This window comes from Drosophila teissieri, chromosome 3R (assembly GCF_016746235.2).
Source record: "Drosophila teissieri strain GT53w chromosome 3R, Prin_Dtei_1.1, whole genome shotgun sequence".
Lineage (NCBI taxonomy): Eukaryota > Metazoa > Arthropoda > Insecta > Diptera > Drosophilidae > Drosophila > Drosophila teissieri.
Genome location: NC_053032.1, coordinates 24083140 through 24102569, shown reverse-complemented (window position 1 = coordinate 24102569; position 19430 = coordinate 24083140). Strand labels below are relative to the sequence as shown.

At 47.7% G+C, this 19430-nt stretch overlaps 7 protein-coding genes across 12 annotated transcripts; 4 read left to right on the top strand and 3 right to left on the bottom strand.

The window, feature by feature from the left end:
• The first annotated feature begins 297 nt into the window (after positions 1–297).
• LOC122619308 (spastin) lies at positions 298–4454 on the top strand. 2 transcript variants are annotated; one of them, XM_043796149.1, is made up of 6 exons: positions 305–1353; positions 1661–1831; positions 1976–2161; positions 2372–2538; positions 2648–2900; positions 2961–4454. In XM_043796149.1, exons 1-6 carry the CDS (start codon positions 600–602, stop codon positions 3704–3706), a joined length of 2277 nt encoding a protein of 758 aa, XP_043652084.1. In that variant the 5' UTR covers positions 305–599; the 3' UTR covers positions 3707–4454. The 2 variants fall into 2 exon arrangements, with proteins under 2 accessions (XP_043652085.1, XP_043652084.1); XM_043796150.1 differs by lacking the exon at positions 1976–2161 and having other exon boundaries at positions 298–1353.
• A 697-nt stretch (positions 4455–5151) lies between these two features.
• Positions 5152–10142, bottom strand: LOC122622489 (nucleolysin TIAR). 3 transcript variants are annotated; one of them, XM_043800953.1, is made up of 5 exons: positions 10048–10142; positions 7515–8550; positions 6431–7339; positions 6269–6362; positions 5152–6217 (listed from the first exon to the last, which is right to left on the bottom strand). In XM_043800953.1, the coding sequence occupies exons 2-5, from the start codon at positions 7740–7742 to the stop codon at positions 6036–6038; spliced, it is 1413 nt and encodes a 470-aa protein (XP_043656888.1). In that variant the 5' UTR covers positions 7743–8550; positions 10048–10142; the 3' UTR covers positions 5152–6035. The 3 variants fall into 3 exon arrangements, with proteins under 3 accessions (XP_043656888.1, XP_043656887.1, XP_043656889.1); XM_043800952.1 differs by having other exon boundaries at positions 9906–10101; XM_043800954.1 differs by having other exon boundaries at positions 5152–6199; positions 9906–10097.
• Positions 10143–10223: 81 nt separating this feature from the next.
• On the top strand, positions 10224–11264 carry LOC122622493 (replication stress response regulator SDE2). The gene is made up of 2 exons (XM_043800961.1): positions 10224–10518; positions 10576–11264. Exons 1-2 carry the CDS (start codon positions 10423–10425, stop codon positions 11176–11178), a joined length of 699 nt encoding a protein of 232 aa, XP_043656896.1. The 5' UTR covers positions 10224–10422; the 3' UTR covers positions 11179–11264.
• On the bottom strand, positions 11253–12759 carry LOC122622492 (beclin-1-like protein). 2 transcript variants are annotated; one of them, XM_043800958.1, is made up of 3 exons: positions 12624–12759; positions 11522–12569; positions 11253–11467 (listed from the first exon to the last, which is right to left on the bottom strand). In XM_043800958.1, exons 1-3 carry the CDS (start codon positions 12736–12738, stop codon positions 11362–11364), a joined length of 1269 nt encoding a protein of 422 aa, XP_043656893.1. In that variant the 5' UTR covers positions 12739–12759; the 3' UTR covers positions 11253–11361. The 2 variants fall into 2 exon arrangements, with proteins under 2 accessions (XP_043656893.1, XP_043656892.1); XM_043800957.1 differs by having other exon boundaries at positions 11522–12738.
• A 183-nt stretch (positions 12760–12942) lies between these two features.
• Positions 12943–15720, top strand: LOC122622491 (phosphatidylserine decarboxylase proenzyme, mitochondrial). Of its 2 annotated transcripts, none has more exons than XM_043800956.1 (2): positions 12943–13080; positions 13805–15720. In XM_043800956.1, the coding sequence occupies exon 2, from the start codon at positions 14166–14168 to the stop codon at positions 15507–15509; it is 1344 nt and encodes a 447-aa protein (XP_043656891.1). In that variant the 5' UTR covers positions 12943–13080; positions 13805–14165; the 3' UTR covers positions 15510–15720. The 2 variants fall into 2 exon arrangements, with proteins under 2 accessions (XP_043656891.1, XP_043656890.1); XM_043800955.1 differs by having other exon boundaries at positions 12945–13080; positions 13815–15720.
• A 791-nt stretch (positions 15721–16511) lies between these two features.
• Positions 16512–17203, top strand: LOC122621857 (rhodanese domain-containing protein CG4456). Its single transcript, XM_043799850.1, has one exon. The coding sequence runs from the start codon at positions 16614–16616 to the stop codon at positions 17079–17081; it is 468 nt and encodes a 155-aa protein (XP_043655785.1). The 5' UTR covers positions 16512–16613; the 3' UTR covers positions 17082–17203.
• LOC122621852 (heat shock protein 68) lies at positions 17187–19408 on the bottom strand. Its single transcript, XM_043799843.1, has one exon. The coding sequence runs from the start codon at positions 19213–19215 to the stop codon at positions 17308–17310; it is 1908 nt and encodes a 635-aa protein (XP_043655778.1). The 5' UTR covers positions 19216–19408; the 3' UTR covers positions 17187–17307.
• Positions 19409–19430: the final 22 nt, after the last annotated feature.

Sequence of the window (19430 nt, the reverse complement as noted above, 5' to 3'; positions counted from 1 at the left end):
ACTTTACTGACAGCTGGATCTGTAGGAGATGCCAAGATAGCGTTTTTCCGTTGAAGTAGCTAACCGTTAAGGATGGTTTTAAGGACACAACTAGTTTTTACTTAATCAAAGTATATAGAGTAAATGAAGACGATAAAAAAAGACATTGAATCGAACTAAACTCAATTTAAACTTACTCAATATTGTACTTTGCTGAAAATCTTCCTACCTACATTTTAGCCGTTACATCCCACCACTTAAACTTTGAAATTGGATATTTGTTGGCTTCATAACTATGCCCGCTAGATATTGTAATCGATAGTTGGGCAGCACTGGCTGGGACTCCAGAGCTTAGCTTCAATTTTCAACGTCGGGAGAGTTGTAAGTGCGGAGAAAAATCAGTACTCTCGGATATCAGCAAAATGAGCACTGGCTCGAACGACGTAAAACAATAATATTCGAGAATTTGTTTGTTTTTTGTGCGGCATCAATACCAACGCGTGCCACGGCCAACCTATTTGGCTTAAAGGATAACTTCCCCGTGCAACTTTCACGGGGCTAGGGTGAGGAGAGCGGGGGGCCGGAGTGCTGGACGCGCAGACAGCGCGGAATCGATATCGATGGTACGCACTAAAAACCAGTCGTCCTCCTCCAGCGCCAGCAGCAGCAGCACCAAATCACCAATAAAGTCCAGCAGCGCGACAGGATCATCCGGCGGAGGCGTCGGTGGTCGCCAGTCCACGCACCGCTCGTCGAGCGCCTCAAACGTTGCTGCCGTTGTCGCCGGCGGTTCATCTGCCGCCGGTGGAGGCTCCTCATCGAATCGCCGTAGTCCGGGCAGCTCACCCGACGGCGACGACGACACCACCACCACAGATGACCTGACCCCCACTACGTGCTCCCCACGCAGCGGCCACCATCATACGTACGGCGGCTACTCGTCCTCCGTGCACAAGCAGAACCTCTACGTCGTCTCGTTCCCCATCATCTTTCTGTTTAACGTTCTGCGCTCGCTGATTTATCAGCTGTTTTGTATTTTTCGCTACCTTTACGGTGCCAGCACAAAAGTGATTTACCGTCCGCATCGACGCGACTGTAATATTGAAATCGTGGTGCAGAATTCCTCCAAGGAGCAACAGCAGTCGTTGAACCATCCTTCGGAGCTAAATCGTGACGCCGACGGCCAGGAGCAGCAGTTATCCAATCAGCCCCAGCGTTTCAGACCCATTCAACCCTTGGAGATGGCCGCAAATCGTCCGGGAGGAGGGTATTCACCTGGTCCCGGCGATCCCTTGCTGGCCAAGCAGAAGCATCACCATCGACGCGCCTTCGAGTACATCTCCAAGGCGCTCAAAATTGATGAGGAGAACGAAGGTGAGTGACAGCGTCGGGGGTGGCAGCTCCAGTTCGAGTTCGAGTGTTCAATGCTCAATGAGTCATCGCCCGCTAGCCGCTTTTGTTGTCTGTCGAGTGTGAGAATCAATAAGCCAGAACGCGCGCACAATGGATGCCCCAAATGTCAGCAGGAGAAGGGGTTGTCTGCCTTGATGGACATTTATTGAGTAGTAGTCCTCCAAACATTTGATTTTTATATATTGAAACTATTTATTAGAGGAAAGCGAGCTTGACGGGCTATGTACACGTTAATAAATATCATTATATCATTACTATATTATTCCAGGTCACAAAGAGCTGGCAATTGAGCTCTACCGGAAGGGTATCAAGGAGCTGGAGGATGGCATAGCTGTCGATTGCTGGAGTGGACGTGGTGATGTCTGGGATCGGGCCCAGCGCCTGCATGACAAGATGCAGACAAACCTTTCGATGGCGCGGGATCGTCTCCATTTTCTAGGTGAGTGAGGCGTCATATTTCCTATACCCCTAAAACATAGTTTTTGTTTACCTCATTTTTTGTTTATTTCATTTTGCACGTTTACCCTGCTTTTTTGTTGTCCCCTCCGTTTTGTCCATACACACGTGTTCATCCGGCGCGCAGCTCTGCGTGAGCAGGATTTGCAAATGGAGCGTCTCTCCTTAAAGGAGAAGCAGAAAGAGCAGGCGCCAAGCAAGCCGCAGAAGACCAGGGAGCCCATGCTGGCGGGAATGACCAACGAACCCATGAAGCTAAGGGTGCGCAGCAGTGGCTACGGGCCCAAGGCCACCACCAGTGCCCAACCCATTGGTAAGTTCTTCACCAGCTAACGCGCACCCAACAAGATCCTCACACGCCAGCGCAAAGCGAGCAAAAGCAGATCGATCAGTCAATCCCTATCACCTCACATAGCACTTGATTTTCTTACAATTTTTTATTTCGATTGGCCAAATTGTAACTTTAAAAATGGTACATTCTTCAAGAGTATGCTTCTCTGACTGTGCTTTTTTTCTTTCCCAGCATCTGGCCGAAAACTAACAATTGGATCCAAGCGACCCGTCAACTTGGCCGTGGCCAACAAATCACAAACACTGCCCCGCAACCTTGGCTCCAAAACATCTGTAGGCGCAGTCCAAAGGCAACCAGCCAAGACGGCTGCAACGCCTCCCGCCGTTCGGCGCCAATTTGTGAGTATCTGATAAGTAAACCTAATTTGTAAATGTTTATATTGCATTTGGCAAATACTACTCGGACAGTAATTAAAATACTAATTGCAATAAATGCTGTATATTACAGTCTTCTGGGCGTAATACGCCGCCCCAGCGTTCGAGGACTCCCATAAACAACAACGGACCTAGTGGCAGTGGCGCCAGCACTCCGGTGGTGAGTGTGAAAGGAGTGGAGCAGAAGCTCGTGCAGCTTATACTCGACGAGATCGTCGAGGGTGGGGCCAAAGTAGAGTGGACTGACATTGCCGGTCAGGATGTGGCCAAGCAGGCTCTTCAGGAAATGGTCATTCTACCCTCCGTCCGACCGGAACTCTTTACGGGTAAGTTGGTTATTCTGCGACCAGAACCGTCACCATAATCATTTCTTCTTCCTTTGTTAGGACTTCGTGCACCGGCCAAGGGTTTATTGCTGTTTGGTCCTCCCGGAAATGGCAAGACCCTGCTGGCACGCGCTGTGGCTACTGAGTGTAGTGCTACCTTCCTGAACATTTCAGCTGCCTCGCTGACCAGCAAGTACGTGGGGGATGGTGAGAAACTGGTGAGGGCACTCTTTGCCGTGGCCCGTCACATGCAGCCCTCCATTATTTTCATCGACGAGGTGGACTCGTTGCTCTCGGAGCGAAGCAGCAGCGAACATGAAGCATCGCGCCGCCTAAAGACCGAGTTTCTGGTGGAGTTCGATGGGCTGCCCGGAAATCCGGACGGAGATAGAATCGTGGTGCTGGCCGCCACCAATCGGCCGCAGGAATTGGACGAGGCCGCCCTGCGTCGTTTTACAAAGCGCGTTTACGTCTCACTGCCCGACGAGCAGACCCGCGAGCTGCTCCTCAATCGACTGCTGCAAAAGCAAGGCAGTCCGTTGGATACCGAGGCGTTGCGTCGCCTGGCTAAGATCACAGACGGATACTCGGGCTCCGACTTAACGGCCCTGGCCAAGGACGCCGCTTTGGAACCCATTCGAGAGTTGAATGTTGAGCAAGTGAAATGTCTGGACATCAGTGCAATGCGTGCGATTACAGAGCAGGACTTTCACAGTTCGCTTAAGCGCATCAGGCGCTCGGTGGCGCCACAAAGCCTCAACTCGTACGAGAAGTGGTCGCAAGATTATGGAGACATTACCATCTAGTCTGTTCTAGCCAGTGATCCTGCCCTCCTCCATTAATCCAATGTGGAGCAGCTGTGATGTGAGTCTCAGAACGCAACCCATTTTCGTTGCACTAGTTTTGATTATGTGACCCATGTTTCTCGCCCATAAGATCCTAATCAATCAGTAGACTTTTCGTTTCACAAACATTGTTACATTTGTATTTACCAGTGAAATATTGAATATGATTTGTTTCCCATCTATTTCTTGTGTTTTAGCCTAAGAATATTGTATTTTTTCGTCGTTTCACAACCATGTCCATGTGGTGCGACATTTGTCATGCAGCTCCATTATCGTTATACTCATTTAACCTAATATATTTCTAAGAATATCTGTACTTTTCAATGGAGTTGCTAGAATAGTAGATTCGCCCTATCTTTGTTTATGACAGTAATTGCTTTATAAACTAGTTTTTTGAAACATTCCGTAGCTATTTTTTGTAAGACAGGCGGCCCAAGGAGTTCACAACTACTTCCATTGTATCCTTGAACTATAGAGCATATTTTTGTTGTACATTGAGTGCCCATCCACAAGCTACATGTAATCTAGAAGTAAGCGTAGACCTAAGACCGATGATATACTTATACACACCCACAAAGATACATTTACCAGCGCAGAATCGTATTTAAGTTTTAATAGTTATCACTGTCCGTATGGTTAGTCTAGTTTAGTTCATTTGTTTCAATCTATGTACCTACAGCCATAAATACAATCGTCTCCGATTCACCTATATTATTAGTAACACACCCAAAATGTTGTACCTAGCAGGTGCGTATGGATCTGGTGTTATCAGATCGATCAGATACATCTACACCCGCGCACATGCCCGTCGCTTATCGCGACACATTGAACCAGCTTCTACGCAGCTCGCCCACCCGGAATTTGAGTTCTATGACTAGTTACTAAACACAGATCCAAAACTACATGCATATACAACTATATACATAAACAAAATCTATAGAGTACGCTAAATAAAATCGATTTCAAAAAACATCAACTCCATCCTTTATCTAAAATAATGTCATGCCCAAAAAAACTATATAATTGGAAGCCATTGGTAGTGTATTGAGAATTGACCAACTGCTGACATCACCAGGTGCATTTAAATGAAGAGAAAGTAAGCAGAAGAATTAGCATTCATGAAAACTAGTTTCGCAATAAAACTGCGTTTCACTAGAGAATGTTGAAGCTATAAAATTCTTCCATGAATATTTGTTTTACTCCTAGTTTATTTTCTTTGCACGATTGCCGAAGTTATTAATAATTCCTTTTTAAAGTCATTTTAAAATATATATATTTAGACTCCACCAGATTTGTAGTAATAACCACCTTGATCAGCAATGAGAAGATCTTCTCTCTTTATATAAATTTAATTTTTAAACCGCAGTTCTCCTGAATTCATTATATCAATTTAAAAACAGCGTCTGTTCGTTTTCTCACTTGTTTTATATATTTTTTTGCTTCTTTATTTTACATTTTACATATTTATATCGCATTTCGTTTTCCACATTGGAAATATACAATATGTATGCTCGAATTTACATTCTCTTAGTGACTAAATTGTTTTTTCCTCTTGTTTTTTTTTGCATTCGGCTTGCTTGTGGCTTTCCTTTCATCCTACTGACACTACCCTTTCCGTCTTCAGTTTTCGTTGACACATGTTCCACATAGTTACAATTACAATTTGCTTTGTCACTTTTTTGTTTCGATTGTTTTGTTTTAACTCTGTCGCGCGTAATTAGCATTATCTCTGTTCTGTTTTTGTTGAATTTCTCATTCGGTTTATTTTGTTTCCGTTTCGTTTATACGCCTATATCTGCTTAAATTACAAATCATTAAATTATTTTAACACGTACTTAGATTGGATTAGATTGTTACAGCTACCCGCCCATCGCCCGGAGCTTTTCAGTTGATGTTCTTTCAGTTTTCGCCGGCGTGGATCACTTGAAGTTGAGTTCCACGCACCGCCTTAACCTTCGACTTTTGGGGGGCTATACCACCCACGATTCCGCTTCCGTCCACCGCAGTCAGCCGCAACCGTAGCCACAACTTTCAAACTGGACACTCGCGCATCATATCAATCTCCAGATACATCGCCACCGTCAATGTGGCTGCTGCTGCTGGTCAACGGCATGGCCAGGAGCGGTTCCGATTTAGCTACTACTCGGTATTGTACGTAACCTAAACGTGCGTAATGCGCTTGCAACTGCTGCAGGTGCGGAAGCTGATGCAGCAGAGGTGGTTGTGGCTGCGGCTGGGGGCGACTTCCCGGATGCTGCAAACGGCGTCGAAGCTGGCGTCACATCTCAGCTCATTGGGTCTGGTATTGTGGCATCGCAGCACTGTACATCATTTGGGGGGCAAGTGATCCGTTCGCTGCAGCGGCCGCGGATGCTGCGGCGGCCGTCACACCGGGCACCACAGTTCCGGGCACGCCCCATGCCACATTCGGCGGCACCATGCGGTATCCAGCCGCTGAAAATTGTATGCAAGCTGATTAAGCCAAGGTCATAATTATTCAGGAGCTGAGAAAGGTATACTTACGGACTCCTCCCGCTTGCTGAGCACTGGTAGTGTAGGCGTAGGGATAGTAGCCCTGCTGCATGTACTGCGTCTGCATCTGGGTTGTGGGATAAGCCTGCAGGAACGCAAAAAGTTAGTTTCAATCATTTAGGTCATTGCATATTGAAGGAATGTAATACTTACCGCAGGGGGATACCAGTAGCCCATCTGCTGGTACGCGTATGGATACTGCGCTGCAATCTGCTGAGGCGTCATCATTTGGCCGGGTATCGCCGCTCCCGTAGCGGCTGCGATCTGTTGCTGCGTCATCATCTGACCGGGCATACCCGCTCCAGCGGCAACTGCAGCATTGGCGGCTGCAACGGCGGCAACATTGGCAGAAGCTGCTGCCGCAGCAGCTGCGGCATTGAGGTTATTGGCCGAGTTATCGCCTCCATTCTCTTTGCCCCAGAAGCACTTGACCAGGTTTCCATGAACCTCGCTGTTGTGCGTGTGCTCGATGGCGTGGGCGGCTGCCTCCTTGGTAACAAACTTGATGAACGAGAAGCCCTTGTCCTTAAAGACCCGCACGTCCTGGATGGGACCAAACTGGACGAAGTGCTTGTGCATCAGGTCGTCGCTGATGACGTTCGGCGGGAATCCGCCACAGTATACAGTGGTGTTGGTGGGGCTCGACTGGTTGTACACTTCCTCGAAGGTGTGGCGTTGACTTCCCTTTACACCGGACCCGTTGCCCGGACCGCCACCCATACCGCCTCCCTGGCCTCCTCCCTTGGAGGGCTCGCGCGGCGGAGGAAGCTTGCGCGTGGACCAATTGGTGCGTATCGACCGCGAGCCAATCCACTGGCCGTTCATCGCCTGGATGGCGTTCTCTGCCTCCGCCTTTTTCACAAACGACACGAAGGCGTAACCCTTTGACTTCATGGTGTGAGGGTCGCGCACAATGCGGCAGTTGGAGATCTCGCCGAATGGGGCGAAAGCCTCGCGCAGCGTCTCTGTCTCAATCTCGGGACTGAGGTCGCCCACGAATATGTGGTGGTGCGAACTGATGTCTGTCTTCGGCTGATTGCCGGGACTGGTGGCCCAATTGACCTGCGAAGAGCATTCGTTTAATAGGTATTCAATTAATTTCTGTCTAATTAACAATAACATGAGGGTTTTGGCGTAGGGAAAATGTGTGGCAAAAGTAAGTAATAAGACTTTAGCAAATGAAATAAACATGTTCAGAAACATTGTGATAACTAAAGAGAGCAGTTTATCAGCTTACCTTGATTTCCTTATCGAGGAATAGGCGTTTATTCATGGCGGTCAGGGCTGTTGTGGCTGCCTGGTAGTTGGAATATTCGATGAAGGCATACGGATCGTTGCCCGGCTCCCGAATGATTTTGCAGCTTTTGACGGGGCCCATTGTGCCGAAGAGGGCAATGAGCAGGTCCTCGGACACAGAGCTGTCCAGGTTGCCCACGTACAGGGTCTTCGGCTGCGACTCGTCCATGGCTCTTGGATGTCCCTGGACTGTGGTTTCGATCGGATTATACACTAGCGACTGTCTCTACTGACTCTACACTCGGACCGGAATTGCAACAACTGCACCTGGCCGCATTAATCGGAAGGGGATGTATCAAAAATTTGCAGATTATGTTCCTAGCTACGTACAAAATCTAAATAAGTATCTGCTAATGAAACAGGTGTCTTTGCGGCAATCTAATAGGTGCTAGCTGCTAACAGAGAACTCGGCTAGAGATTTGAATACTTTGATTTTCTACTACTTTCGACTCACTCTCGGCTTGGCTTGATTATATAAACTATATATGCTCAATTTAGGTAGGTAAAACTATTTGCTTAACGCTGAGGTTCGTCGTTTATTGCTTTACTTCGTTCCTAATCTGGCGCCTAATTGAAAATTTCGTTAAACATCTATATGTATACGTATAAATATATCTGTCCTAACTAAACGCTAATGGAGTGTTTTGGAATATACGATTAGTCGCCTTATATATGTCTATAATCGGTTGACTTCCTTTCCTCGGGGCCTGGGATTCGGGGTTCCTTGGGGTACGCTACTTGGTACTTCAGAATCGCTCGATCCTTTATCGATCGATTATCCGGATGTTGTTATGTGATTATAAATAGTTGTCCGTTCCAATATACAGGATTGTATAAATGTACATATGAATACTTGGTTGCGACTACTTATTCTTGCTTTTTAGTACAAAAATTAGTTAGCTATGTTGAACAGTGTGAAAGTTCGCAGGTTGAGTGTAGTTTTCGGGTTTCGAAGCTGACCCCTGGAATCGCTGCTGCTGCAAAAGAGAGAGGTAAATTTGGGTTAGCTGTGGCCTGATAACCGGAAGAGTGGGACAAGGTCTAATGGCACATGATCGGTGGGCCTTAAAACAGGCGCAAATGATATGGATATAAATCGACTACCCCGCCCCGCCCCCTTTTCGCATGCGGGGAACAAAGAAGGCGGCAAAGCAGTGCAGGGACACGCACACACAGACGCACGCTTACACACACTGGCGCACACAAAAAACACGGGGAGAGTGAGTGAGCTATCTTCATAGCGCGAGAGAAAGAGAGAGAGAGGGAGTGAGAAAGGGCAGGGGAAAGAGACTGCCTGCCTTTATAACAAAGCGAATGGCCAGCAATTGACAATAGCCATTCATTCGCAACGAACTTGCGGGCCTTGCAAAATGATTTAGTTTATAATTAATAAATTTCTGTATTCACATTATCCAAATTCTTTTTGGGCCACTCACGCACGGCACACACAAACGCACACTCAGGCACGCCAACGAAAAGAGGGCGAAAGAAGAACGACGAAAATCGACTAGAAGATGAATGACCGTCGATAACAAAATGAGGAGAAAGAAAAACAGGGAAAAGGAAGAGAAAGATGTGGGAAATTTTGCGAAACCGGCGGGCGGGCGACACACACGGTTGCATTAGATTTGCGTTCTTGTTCTTCGCTCTTTGCGAAATCAAATTTTAATTTGCATAGCACTAAACTTGATTTTGATTATTTCTGCGACGACTGCGGCGGCGGCGATAGAAAATGTCAGTCAAAGTCACAGAACTGAAGAGACGGCGAAAAGGGAATGGCGGGGTGGTTTTTGTTGCTCATTTGCTGCTTATTTTCATCGTCTCTTTTTCGCACACACACACCGAAACATTAGCACCGACACGCACACACACACGCACAGAGAGGCGTCTTGCGCTGGTCTTTTTGTTTGCGTTTTGCTCACATGAGTCGCCACTTTTCTTTTGCTTTTGCTTTTTTTTCGCTTTTGGCTATTGAGTGTATTTAAACTAATGCCAATATACCAATACCAAGGCGATTTGAATGCGGGACTTTTCATTTGCCTTTCAGCTTGCCGCTATATGAACGTATATGTATGTATCTTGTTCGCTTTTGTGCTGCCATCTTTTAATGCCGCTCCCCCGCCTCCAACGACCGCCACGCCCCCGCCCCGACCCTGCTGCCTACCAGCGATGCCGAAAACTGGGCTTTACATTTATCGTCCCCACAGTCGCCGCACTTTAGTGCATTCGTTTAACGTCCATTGTTCAGACTAGGATTTCGCTGCCAAAATCCGCACTCTCTTCTTTTTTCTTTAATGCGCTCTCTGTGACGTGGCTGCGTTTGTAAATTTACCGCATTTTACTTGCTCTGCACTTTGTTTGCACTCTTCAATTGACGGTCAAGTTTAGCCGCTACCGGTTTGTAATAAATTTGCGAAACTTTCAATGTTTTTAGGGGCTGCAAATTTACGTTGAACGCGTCGCTAAAATTTTACCTTCGTCGTCTAAAATGCGAACTAATTAATGAGATTTTGTGTGCGAGAGCCAGGGCTGCCAACTTGCTGGGAAATAAAAACGCAATGGCGGCAAGCTGAAAAATGCAATAAAAAGTGTGGAGTTGTTACGGTTTTGTTATAATAATACTTACTTAGGAGTATTTAATGGGTTTTCAGCGGTAATATAATAAAGATCACACCTTAATTCGCGAATTTAAAGCATTTTAAGTAACGTTATCGAAAAAGGGGCAACCCTAGGGCAGCCGATAACGCTTGCATCACCGCTTTCTCTTTCTAACACACGCATCTCGGGCGCAGATGCAGCACAAAGCAGAGTAGAAATAATAATCGTTATCGAAAAGGGAGATTGTCGAAATGGGCATAAATATTTTTATAAACAGTAAATATATAATTTCTTGTGGGGATCACATTAAATATGATGAGCTGTGCAGCCGGATTGCGGAGAACACGGTGAGTATGTAATGTAAGATTTTCCTATGATTTTCTAATGGGGTCTATACTTTACAGAACCTGCAACCTGAGGATTACTACCTAGTGAGCAATGGCAAGCGCTTGGAGGGAGAACTTACATCTGGAGATGTGCACTGTGTTCTGCGTCAACTCGGTGGCAAAGGAGGATTCGGTTCCATGCTTCGCGCCATTGGTGCCCAAATTGAAAAGACTACCAACCGCGAGGCTTGCCGCGACCTGAGTGGACGTCGTTTGCGGGATATCAACGAGGAGAAGCGGGTGCGCGCCTGGCTGGAAAAGCAGGGCGAGCGGGAACGGGAGGCCGAGGAGCGGAAAAAGCGAAAGATCGAGAAGCTGCTGGCCGTGCCCAAGCACGACTTTAAGGATGACAAGTACGAGGAGGCCAGGGCTAATTTAACCGAAAAGGTTAATGACGCCTTCGAGGAGGGACTCAAGCAGGCCGAGGAGAACAAGGAGAAAGGGGTCGAGGAAGCCTCTACCAGTGGCACCAAAAGGAAATCCCCCGCCGAAGACAAGACCAAGGCCAAAAAGAAGAAAAAAGGCACACTCTGGATAGGCGATGACATCTCTGGATCCGACTCTGACTCGGACGACAGCGAGGAGGAACCAGAAACAAAGAAAAAAGCTGTACAAAACTAGATAATTAACTTTTGTATTAAGTATGTAACTAAGACGTTTTTACTCCTACATTTACCTGAAATTAAAGCAGCCCATAATAATATAAATACTTTTTTATTTAAAACTTGAAAGATTTAGATTTAATACTAAGAGGATAATTAAGTAATTTATAAATATACATTTTAAGACAAAGAGAAAGAAAAATCACGGTGATACAAACTGCGAAGAAACCCAGGCCAATCCCCATTTCAGGTTGGTCAGCATGAACTTCAACGCCTTGGTCCATTGCTCCTCCGAGTTAAACTGGATTCTGTAAGGAAAGCATCGTTATTATCCGACAAATCGTCATCATTTCGAAACCTACTTAATAGAATAGGAATTTCCCGTAGAGGGATCGATGATCTTGCCCTTCTCCATCTTGTAGGGCAGCAGGAACTCGGTGTCGCGCTTCTCGACCTCCTTCTGGAACTGGGTGAGGCAGTCGAGGAATGCCACCATGGCAGCATCAAACTTGGTGTCCCAGAAAAACTTAAATCCGCCGCTGCCATAAAGCGGGAGTTCTCTATTCTCGCCGAGTACCTCAACATACGAATGATTTCCAAAGGGTACCACGCGATAACGCTCGAAGGTCAGGCCAATCTTACGAGCAAGCGCAGAGAGGAGGAGCACCGTCTGTCCCCAAGCGGCGTTGATCTCTGACCAATCCACGGATACAGAGGGCAATCGACCCAGCCTAAAGTTATTAATGGTACCGAAATGCCCGGCATGCCAGATGTGAAAGGTGATGTTGAATATGTTGGTGTCGCGCAGTTTGTCCAGCTGCTGTTTCGAGTAGGCAATCTGACTCTCCAGACTTCGTTTGTCATCTTCGGTGAGCATAAGCTCACGTCTGTGCTTAGTGTACTCGCGCCAGTAGCTTTCCTCCTGCTCGTGGAGCTCCTCTCGCTCCTGTTCCTCCTGCGCAATGGCATCATTCAGTGATTGTTCTTCCTTTTTAAGCTCTGTCAGCTCCGACAGTAGCTGCTGCTCGCTGCGCTTCAGTTCATCAAGCTCCTTGTCCAGGGCCTCAACGTTGGGCGCTTCACGCTGCTGTTCCAGTTCGTCCAAATACGCCTTGTACACATCCCATTCATCCTCGGCGATGCGCAATTCCCGGTCCATGATTTCCAGCATGGAGTCGGCACACTCCTCGCACAGCGGATGATCAATCTCAGAGTTGGAAGAGAGGCAGTCGAACAGCTCCGCTTTCAGCTTAAAAGCAGCACTCATTTTCTTGTTGTCTCTGCCATCCGAAACCAGCATGAACCCAGTGCCATTTATAGAGTCCGTAAGCCTGTAGGGCGGTACAAAGTGGTCGAAGCTGCTGGCGTCCTGCGGGTCCAAAGTATTACCATTGTCTCCGTAGATGGGCACTGTAAAGACTGAATCATTAGACGGATTTCCATTGTATATCACCCAACACCTACAAGACAACTCAGCCATTGCGTGCACGCTAATCTTCTCCAGCTGCTCGTCCAGGACGATGGGCTGCAGGCAGCGCTGACAGGCGAAGGACACCGCCTGCTTTTCCGCCTCGCTCATGGTCGCTGCTGTTTGTTGTCCTTCGATTTTTGCATACAATTATCTTTCACAGAGTGTAAAAACACAAATAATTCATCAGCTGATGGCAACTGCTGCCAGAGTTGCCACCCCCTTCGAAAAAGAGTGTGGAAAAATGGCGCAGTTAATCGGACAGTAAATTGTCAACCAACAACAACCTAGGACAGTAAAAAGAAAAAAATAACATAAAAAACCAGTTTTAAACAAAAACATTGCCTAATTGTGTCCGCCGGAGAAGCTTAAGCGTGCCACGGAGCTGTAGGCCTTGACCACAATTCCCACTGATAAGAGAGAACTCGGGGGTTTGGCTCTTGGTTTGTTTTGGTAAGCGAAAGAACATTAGACGAAGTGCCGTCACCAGTGCTGCCAGCCTAGCTATTTTTTGATTGATCATACTAAATATTCGCTAGTAAGCAGAGCTAAAATTTTAACATAATTTGTATAAATAAAAGTGGCTAGTCTAGGCCAAATTTCGACAGATTAACGAACGTACCAAAAGAAAACCATAATTTTTAAAGGGACTTTTATTTTTTTTTGTTAACTCAATTATTTCATCCAAAAGCCTTAAAATAATTTACCAAAATTTTAATTATGTTTCATAAACAAGCAATACATATCAGTTTTAATAAGATTACTTCAATTGAGTGAATTTAGTACTTTAAAATGTGAAATGACGTATTTAGCACCCCACATCTAGGCAAAGTATTAAAGGTTAAGGACATTGACTTTCGCAATCTTTGTATTGTTGGTAAGCCGCAAACAATGATAAGCGAAGACATTCCAAGAAAGGAATGAAAACATAAGAAGATGTAATATCTTAATAGAGAAACTGATAGAGGTTTGCAATTAAAGCTGGACATATAACTACATAAAGTGTATAGCTAAGAAAAAATTAGTTTTTGAAAAGATTCCGTTATCAAGTTCAAAATTTCTAGCAGTTGGGCAGCCCGTATTTGGTCGCCTACAATATAGCTTTTAAAAGCTGGCAGCACTGTCGGTGGTCACATTGTAGCCTCTTCGCATGTGACGGCCCATGGAAAACTTTCAGTCTCTTGCAGGCAGCACAGCGATACGGAAGCAACAATTGAAGCATCCAGAACTCCTCCTCCCACGAACATTTCAATTCTGACACAAGAGGGCCGACTGAACCAAAATTCCCCTTCACCGAATGCTAGTGTTTTGATTTGCAACTGTTCCTAGGTTCCGACCGAATCTCTAGATTTGCGGATCTACGCCGCTCAGTCACTTAAAAGCCAGCCAAATTTATCGCGCCAGATTAAACAAACAGAAACAAAAAACAGAAGCCGAGACCAGTTCCACATCGTGCCATTTTTATCTGGGCATATAGGCAGACGTGATTACGTGATTAGTGCGGCGGGGGCTGCCGTTTATCAATAGCGAGAGCAACAATGGTTTCCTACTTCGTACCTCGTGGCCGCTTCCTGCTCAAGGCCGGCAATCTCAGACAGGTGGTGCAGCAGCAGCATCAGCCGACCCAGCTTCAGCTACAGCCCATCAAAGGACCACAGCCGCAGGCACAGAATGCCAGTCTGCCGGTGGCCCGTCATTTGCGCCAGTTCTCCTCGAATCCCGCCTCCAAGGAGGCAGCACTACACCACCGGCGCCCGCAGCATAAACAGCATCAGAATCCTAGTCAGGAGTTAGCACAGATCCGGCGCAATTTACTCTCGCGCTGGACGGGCTTCCTGTTGCGTTGGGCTCCAATGGGCATTTGCGTGTTCGGCGCCATCGAGTGGCAGTTGCAGAAGAATCGCTGCGAACGGGAGGGAAAACCACGGACAGCGTCCGCACTCCAGTCGCGCATATACTGCTCTTTGCCACTGCGCATAATCAGCCGATGCTGGGGCTGGCTGGCCGCTTGCTACTTGCCTCCAAGTTTGCGTCCCTATGTCTACGGATGGTATTCCAACACGTTCAACGTCAATCTGAGCGAGGCCATGTATCCGGAGTATGAGCACTACAATAGTTTGGCTGAGTTCTTCACCAGGCCGCTTAAGGAAGGCGCTCGTGTAATTGATCAGCAGGCACCACTAGTCTCTCCCGCCGATGGTAAGGTTCTACATTTTGGCAGCGCCTCGGACTCGCTGATAGAGCAGGTCAAGGGTGTGAACTACAGCATCGAGGACTTCCTTGGCCCACTAGAGACTGTGGAGCAGGCCAACTCTGGTGCTTCCTATGCTCAGGCCCTCAAAAAGAAGAGCGATGGTTCTACGGAGCTGTACCAGTGCGTGATATATCTGGCTCCCGGAGATTACCACCGATTCCACTCGCCCACCGCTTGGAAGCCCACCATTCGTCGTCACTTCTCCGGTGAACTGCTGTCCGTGAGCCCCAAAGTTGCCGGCTGGCTGCCAGGTCTGTTTTGCCTCAACGAACGTGTGCTGTACATGGGCCAGTGGAAACACGGATTCTTCTCCTACACCGCCGTGGGTGCCACTAACGTGGGCTCCGTCGAAATCTACATAGATGCCGATCTGAAGACGAACCAATGGACAGGATTCAATGTCGGCAAGCATCCGCCCAGCACCTACGAGTACGATGAACTGATCCTTAACAAGGAAAAAACAGAAGCGCCCAAAGAGTTCGGCAAGGGGGATCTGGTCGGCCAGTTCAACATGGGCAGCACCATTGTCCTGCTCTTCGAGGCGCCAAAGAACTTCAAATTCGATATTATCGCCGGCCAGAAGATCCGCGTTGGCGAGTCCCTTGGCCACATCGTCGGCTCCAAGTGAAAATAGGAGCCACAATTGTGTACCGTATCAGTGCAAAGTCCTGTCCCCCCATCTGCTCACATCACTTGTTGTATTAGCATCAGACGCTCGTGTCCTAGGCAAATGTATTTTGTGAACATCCTGCGAAGCTAACTCTGTGTATTGTTGCCATTTCAGTAGTCATAAGCTATATTTTATACAATAAACTTCGAAATATATTTGAGAACAAAAACAGACCATCAATTAACTCATTCAGGCACGCGCGTCTTAATTGGAACACCGATTGTTGAGGTGGGGCGTTATCAGGGGGCATTTTGATAAGTGATACCGGGCTGAAACGCAGTCGTTGAACCCCTCATTGCTGAGGATTCAGAAAGACTAAGTTTGTGTCTGTGGCCACCTTATCGGGCCAAATATTGCTCCCAGGGGGTTCACACTAACCTCCTTTCTGGATGCCGCGCTATCAGTGAACCTGAAAATTAACCAAACCCATTCTGGTCAGACGAGCGCGTGCCGCTGCCGACGACAAGATGAACCAGTCGTCTATGCCTTGCGCCACCCAGTGTTTACATGAGCGCAGAATCCGGGATCGCAATCCATTCCGTTTAATTGATTCAATCAAGCCCGGACGCCGGGAATCTTTTTCGCTGAACTTATCAGGCGGTGACGGGTGATTTGGTTCCTGGCCTTGACACACACGAAGTACGTGAGTGTTATTTATTCGCCATGGCAACCGATTTGATTGCGAACCGAGCATCTGCGTCGGCGGCTTTAGGGCAATCAATAAGGGAATTTTGAATATGCCGCCTGCAGTGCTGTAAATGTTTAAATAAAAGTATTAACCATTGCCACCTTTTAAAGTCATTCGTTGTGAACTCAAAAACATGAGCAATTTGTTTTATTTTGGCACATCACCCCATATTCTTATCAAAAAAGATTTTTTTGCGTTAATTTTAAAAGTGCGCGCCAATTCGGTAAATTAACCTAACTGTTAAACTCACCACACAGTACAAATGAGGTGAATTGGGTTGAACAGCTGACAGCCGGCATTCATTTGTTGTTCTCTGTGATTTTACGTAATATTGTTATTTATTGTGAATTTAATTTTTTATAAAGCACATATAAATGATGATGCGCCACTGTATGATGGCCTTGAGGGTCGCCAGATCCCAGATCCCGCTCAGCAGCGCCAGGAGCACTCAAAGCAATTTCCTTCAGCGTTTCTACGGCAGTCAAGCTCCTCAAATTGGAATCGTGGACTACGATGTGGTCAAGAAACTGCCCAGCGAACCACAGAAAGTGCTCATCGATGTCCGGGAGCCGGAGGAGCTGAAGGAAACCGGACAAATCCCCGCCAGCATCAACATTCCTCTGGGCGTGGTGAGCCAGGAATTGGCGGCCAGTGAGCAGCTTTTCAAATCCAAATATGGCAGGGAAAAACCAAAGCCAGATACGGAGATTATATTCCACTGCAAGATTGGCAAAAGGAGCCTTAAGGCTGCAGAAGCTGCCGCCGCTTTGGGATTCAAGAATGTTAAGAACTACCAGGGATCTTGGCTGGATTGGGCCGAACGAGAGGGTCTGCCCAAGTAAACAATATTGCTATGCGAACAATCCATGCATAATCCATTATTTTGGAGTGTTTATTCCAGTCGCCCAAACAACCCGATTACTCACGTTTAAAAATAAACAATTATGTGCTTTGGCAAGTCATATATAATATTTATTAATACTGCTTAATAGCATATTGGAACTAAGATATTTTTAGATATTAGAGTATTTTTGGTTATGAGATCGACATAGGAGGACTTTGCTCGACTTAGTCCACCTCCTCGACAGTGGGACCCTTGTAACCGCCCGCCTGCTGTCCACAATTTGGAGCCTGCTGCCCGTCTCCACCTCCCTTGTGCATCTTGGTCATGATGGGGCTGCAGAACTGTGTCAGTTCCTTCAGCTTGTACTCGTACTCCTCCTTCTCGGCGGTGGTGTTGCTGTCCAACCACTTCACCGCCTCGCTGCAGCGCTCCAGAACACTGCTCTTGTCGGAAGCACTGATGCGATCGCCACCATTCTCGGCCGCCTCCTTTACACCAAACACATAGCTCTCCAGTTGATTGCGGGCGGCGATCCGCTGGCGATGGCGCTCGTCCTCCTCGGCGTACTTCTCCGCCTCACTAAGCATGCGGTCGATGTCCGCCTGCGACAGACGTCCCTTGTCGTTCTTGATGGTTATATTCTTGGCGTTTCCGGTGCCCTGCTCCTTGGCGGTCACATTCAGGATACCGTTTGCGTCCAAATCGAAGGTGACGTCGATCTTGGGCACTCCTCTGGGTGCGGGCGGAATGCCAGTCAGATTAAAGGTGCCCAACACATTGTTGTCCTTGGTCAATGCCCTCTCGCCCTCAAACACTTGAATGGTCACCGCCGGCTGGTTGTCGGCGTATGTGGTGAAGGTCTTGGACTGCTTGCACGGAATGCGGCTGTTGCGCTCAATCAGCTTGGTCATCACCCCGCCGGCGGTTTCGATGCCCAACGAGAGTGGGGCAACATCGACCAGTAGGACGTCCTTAATCTGGCTGCTCTCGTCGCCTGACAGAATGGCTGCCTGGATGGCTGCTCCGTAGGCTACCGCCTCATCCGGATTGATTGACAAGTTCAGGCTCTTTCCGCCGAAGAAGCCCTGCAGCAGGTTCTGAACCTTCGGAATACGAGTTGAGCCTCCAACCAGCACGATGTCATGGATCTGGCTCTTGTCCATCTTGGCGTCGTTGAGTGCCTTCTCCACTGGCTCCAGTGTGTTGCGGAAGAGGTCCCCGCACAGTTCCTCGAATCTGGCGCGGCTCACCTTGGAGTAGAAGTCATGTCCCTCATACAGGGCGTCAATCTCCAGCGAAGCCTCCGTGCTGGAGGAAAGGGTGCGCTTTGCGCGTTCGGCTGCCGTGCGAAGGCGACGTAGTGCGCGTGGGTTGGAGCGCAAATCCTTCTTGTACTTGCGCTTAAACTCCTCGGCAAAGTGGTTAACCAATCGGTTGTCAAAGTCCTCGCCACCTAGATGGGTGTCTCCGGCCGTGGAGCGCACCTCAAACAGAGATCCCTCGTCAATGGTCAAGATGGAGACGTCAAAGGTACCACCGCCCAGATCGAAAATAAGCACGTTGCGCTCTCCCTTCAGATTCTTGTCCAGGCCGTAGGCCAGTGCCGCTGCCGTAGGCTCGTTGATAATGCGGAGCACATTAATGCCAGCGATGGCGCCAGCATCCTTTGTTGCCTGGCGCTGCGAGTCGTTGAAGTAGGCCGGCACGGTGATGACGGCGTCCTTCACAGTAGTGCCCAGATAGGCTTCTGCGGTTTCCTTCATTTTGGTGAGTACCATCGAGCTAATCTCCTCAGGAGCGAAGCGCTTCTCTGCGCCCTTGAACTCCACGCTCATCTTTGGCTTGCCGTTGTCGTTGATCACTTTGAACGGCCAGTGCTTCATGTCCTCCTGGATCTTGGAATCGTCGAAGCGACGTCCAATCAGACGCTTCGCATCGAAGACCGAGTTTTTGGGGTTCATGGCCACCTGGTTCTTGGCGGCATCTCCAATGAGGCGTTCCGAGTCCGTGAAGGCCACGTACGATGGTGTGGTACGGTTACCCTGGTCGTTGGCGATGATCTCCACCTTTCCGTGCTGGAAGACACCCACGCAGGAGTACGTGGTGCCCAAATCGATTCCAATGGCTGGCATCTTGGCTGTTTCTTTTGCTTTCTGGTTTAAACTTGGCTTTCTTTTCTAATGGATAGTTTTCACTTAATTTAATTTTTGTAGTTATACTTTTTCAGTTGGTAAAGACTTTACAGTTTTCAACTGTCACTCTGAAATGCTTTCTTTACTTTTCGTTTGCTGAAGTGTTTTCACTTTGGCTGTTTGATTTCAAATGTAGCGGCTGGGAAATTTGCGCC

Coding starts and splice junctions, on each gene's coding strand:
- LOC122619308 (XM_043796149.1), top strand. CDS start 600: ATGGTACGCACTAAAAACCAGTCGTCCTCCTCCAGCGCCAGCAGCAGC. Junction 2,162..2,371: donor CACCAGTGCCCAACCCATTG/GTAAGTTCTTCA, acceptor TTTCTTTCCCAG/CATCTGGCCGAAAACTAACA. Junction 2,901..2,960: donor CCGACCGGAACTCTTTACGG/GTAAGTTGGTTA, acceptor TTCCTTTGTTAG/GACTTCGTGCACCGGCCAAG.
- LOC122622489 (XM_043800953.1), bottom strand. CDS start 7,742: ATGGACGAGTCGCAGCCGAAGACCCTGTACGTGGGCAACCTGGACAGC. Junction 6,363..6,430: donor GCTACTGGTATCCCCCTGCG/GTAAGTATTACA, acceptor GCGTTCCTGCAG/GCTTATCCCACAACCCAGAT. Junction 6,218..6,268: donor TCAGCAAGCGGGAGGAGTCC/GTAAGTATACCT, acceptor TGGCTTAATCAG/CTTGCATACAATTTTCAGCG.
- LOC122622493 (XM_043800961.1), top strand. CDS start 10,423: ATGGGCATAAATATTTTTATAAACAGTAAATATATAATTTCTTGTGGG. Junction 10,519..10,575: donor GCCGGATTGCGGAGAACACG/GTGAGTATGTAA, acceptor TATACTTTACAG/AACCTGCAACCTGAGGATTA.
- LOC122622492 (XM_043800957.1), bottom strand. CDS start 12,738: ATGAGCGAGGCGGAAAAGCAGGCGGTGTCCTTCGCCTGTCAGCGCTGC. Junction 11,468..11,521: donor GGAAATTCCTATTCTATTAA/GTAGGTTTCGAA, acceptor CTTTCCTTACAG/AATCCAGTTTAACTCGGAGG.
- LOC122622491 (XM_043800956.1), top strand. CDS start 14,166: ATGGTTTCCTACTTCGTACCTCGTGGCCGCTTCCTGCTCAAGGCCGGC.
- LOC122621857 (XM_043799850.1), top strand. CDS start 16,614: ATGATGATGCGCCACTGTATGATGGCCTTGAGGGTCGCCAGATCCCAG.
- LOC122621852 (XM_043799843.1), bottom strand. CDS start 19,215: ATGCCAGCCATTGGAATCGATTTGGGCACCACGTACTCCTGCGTGGGT.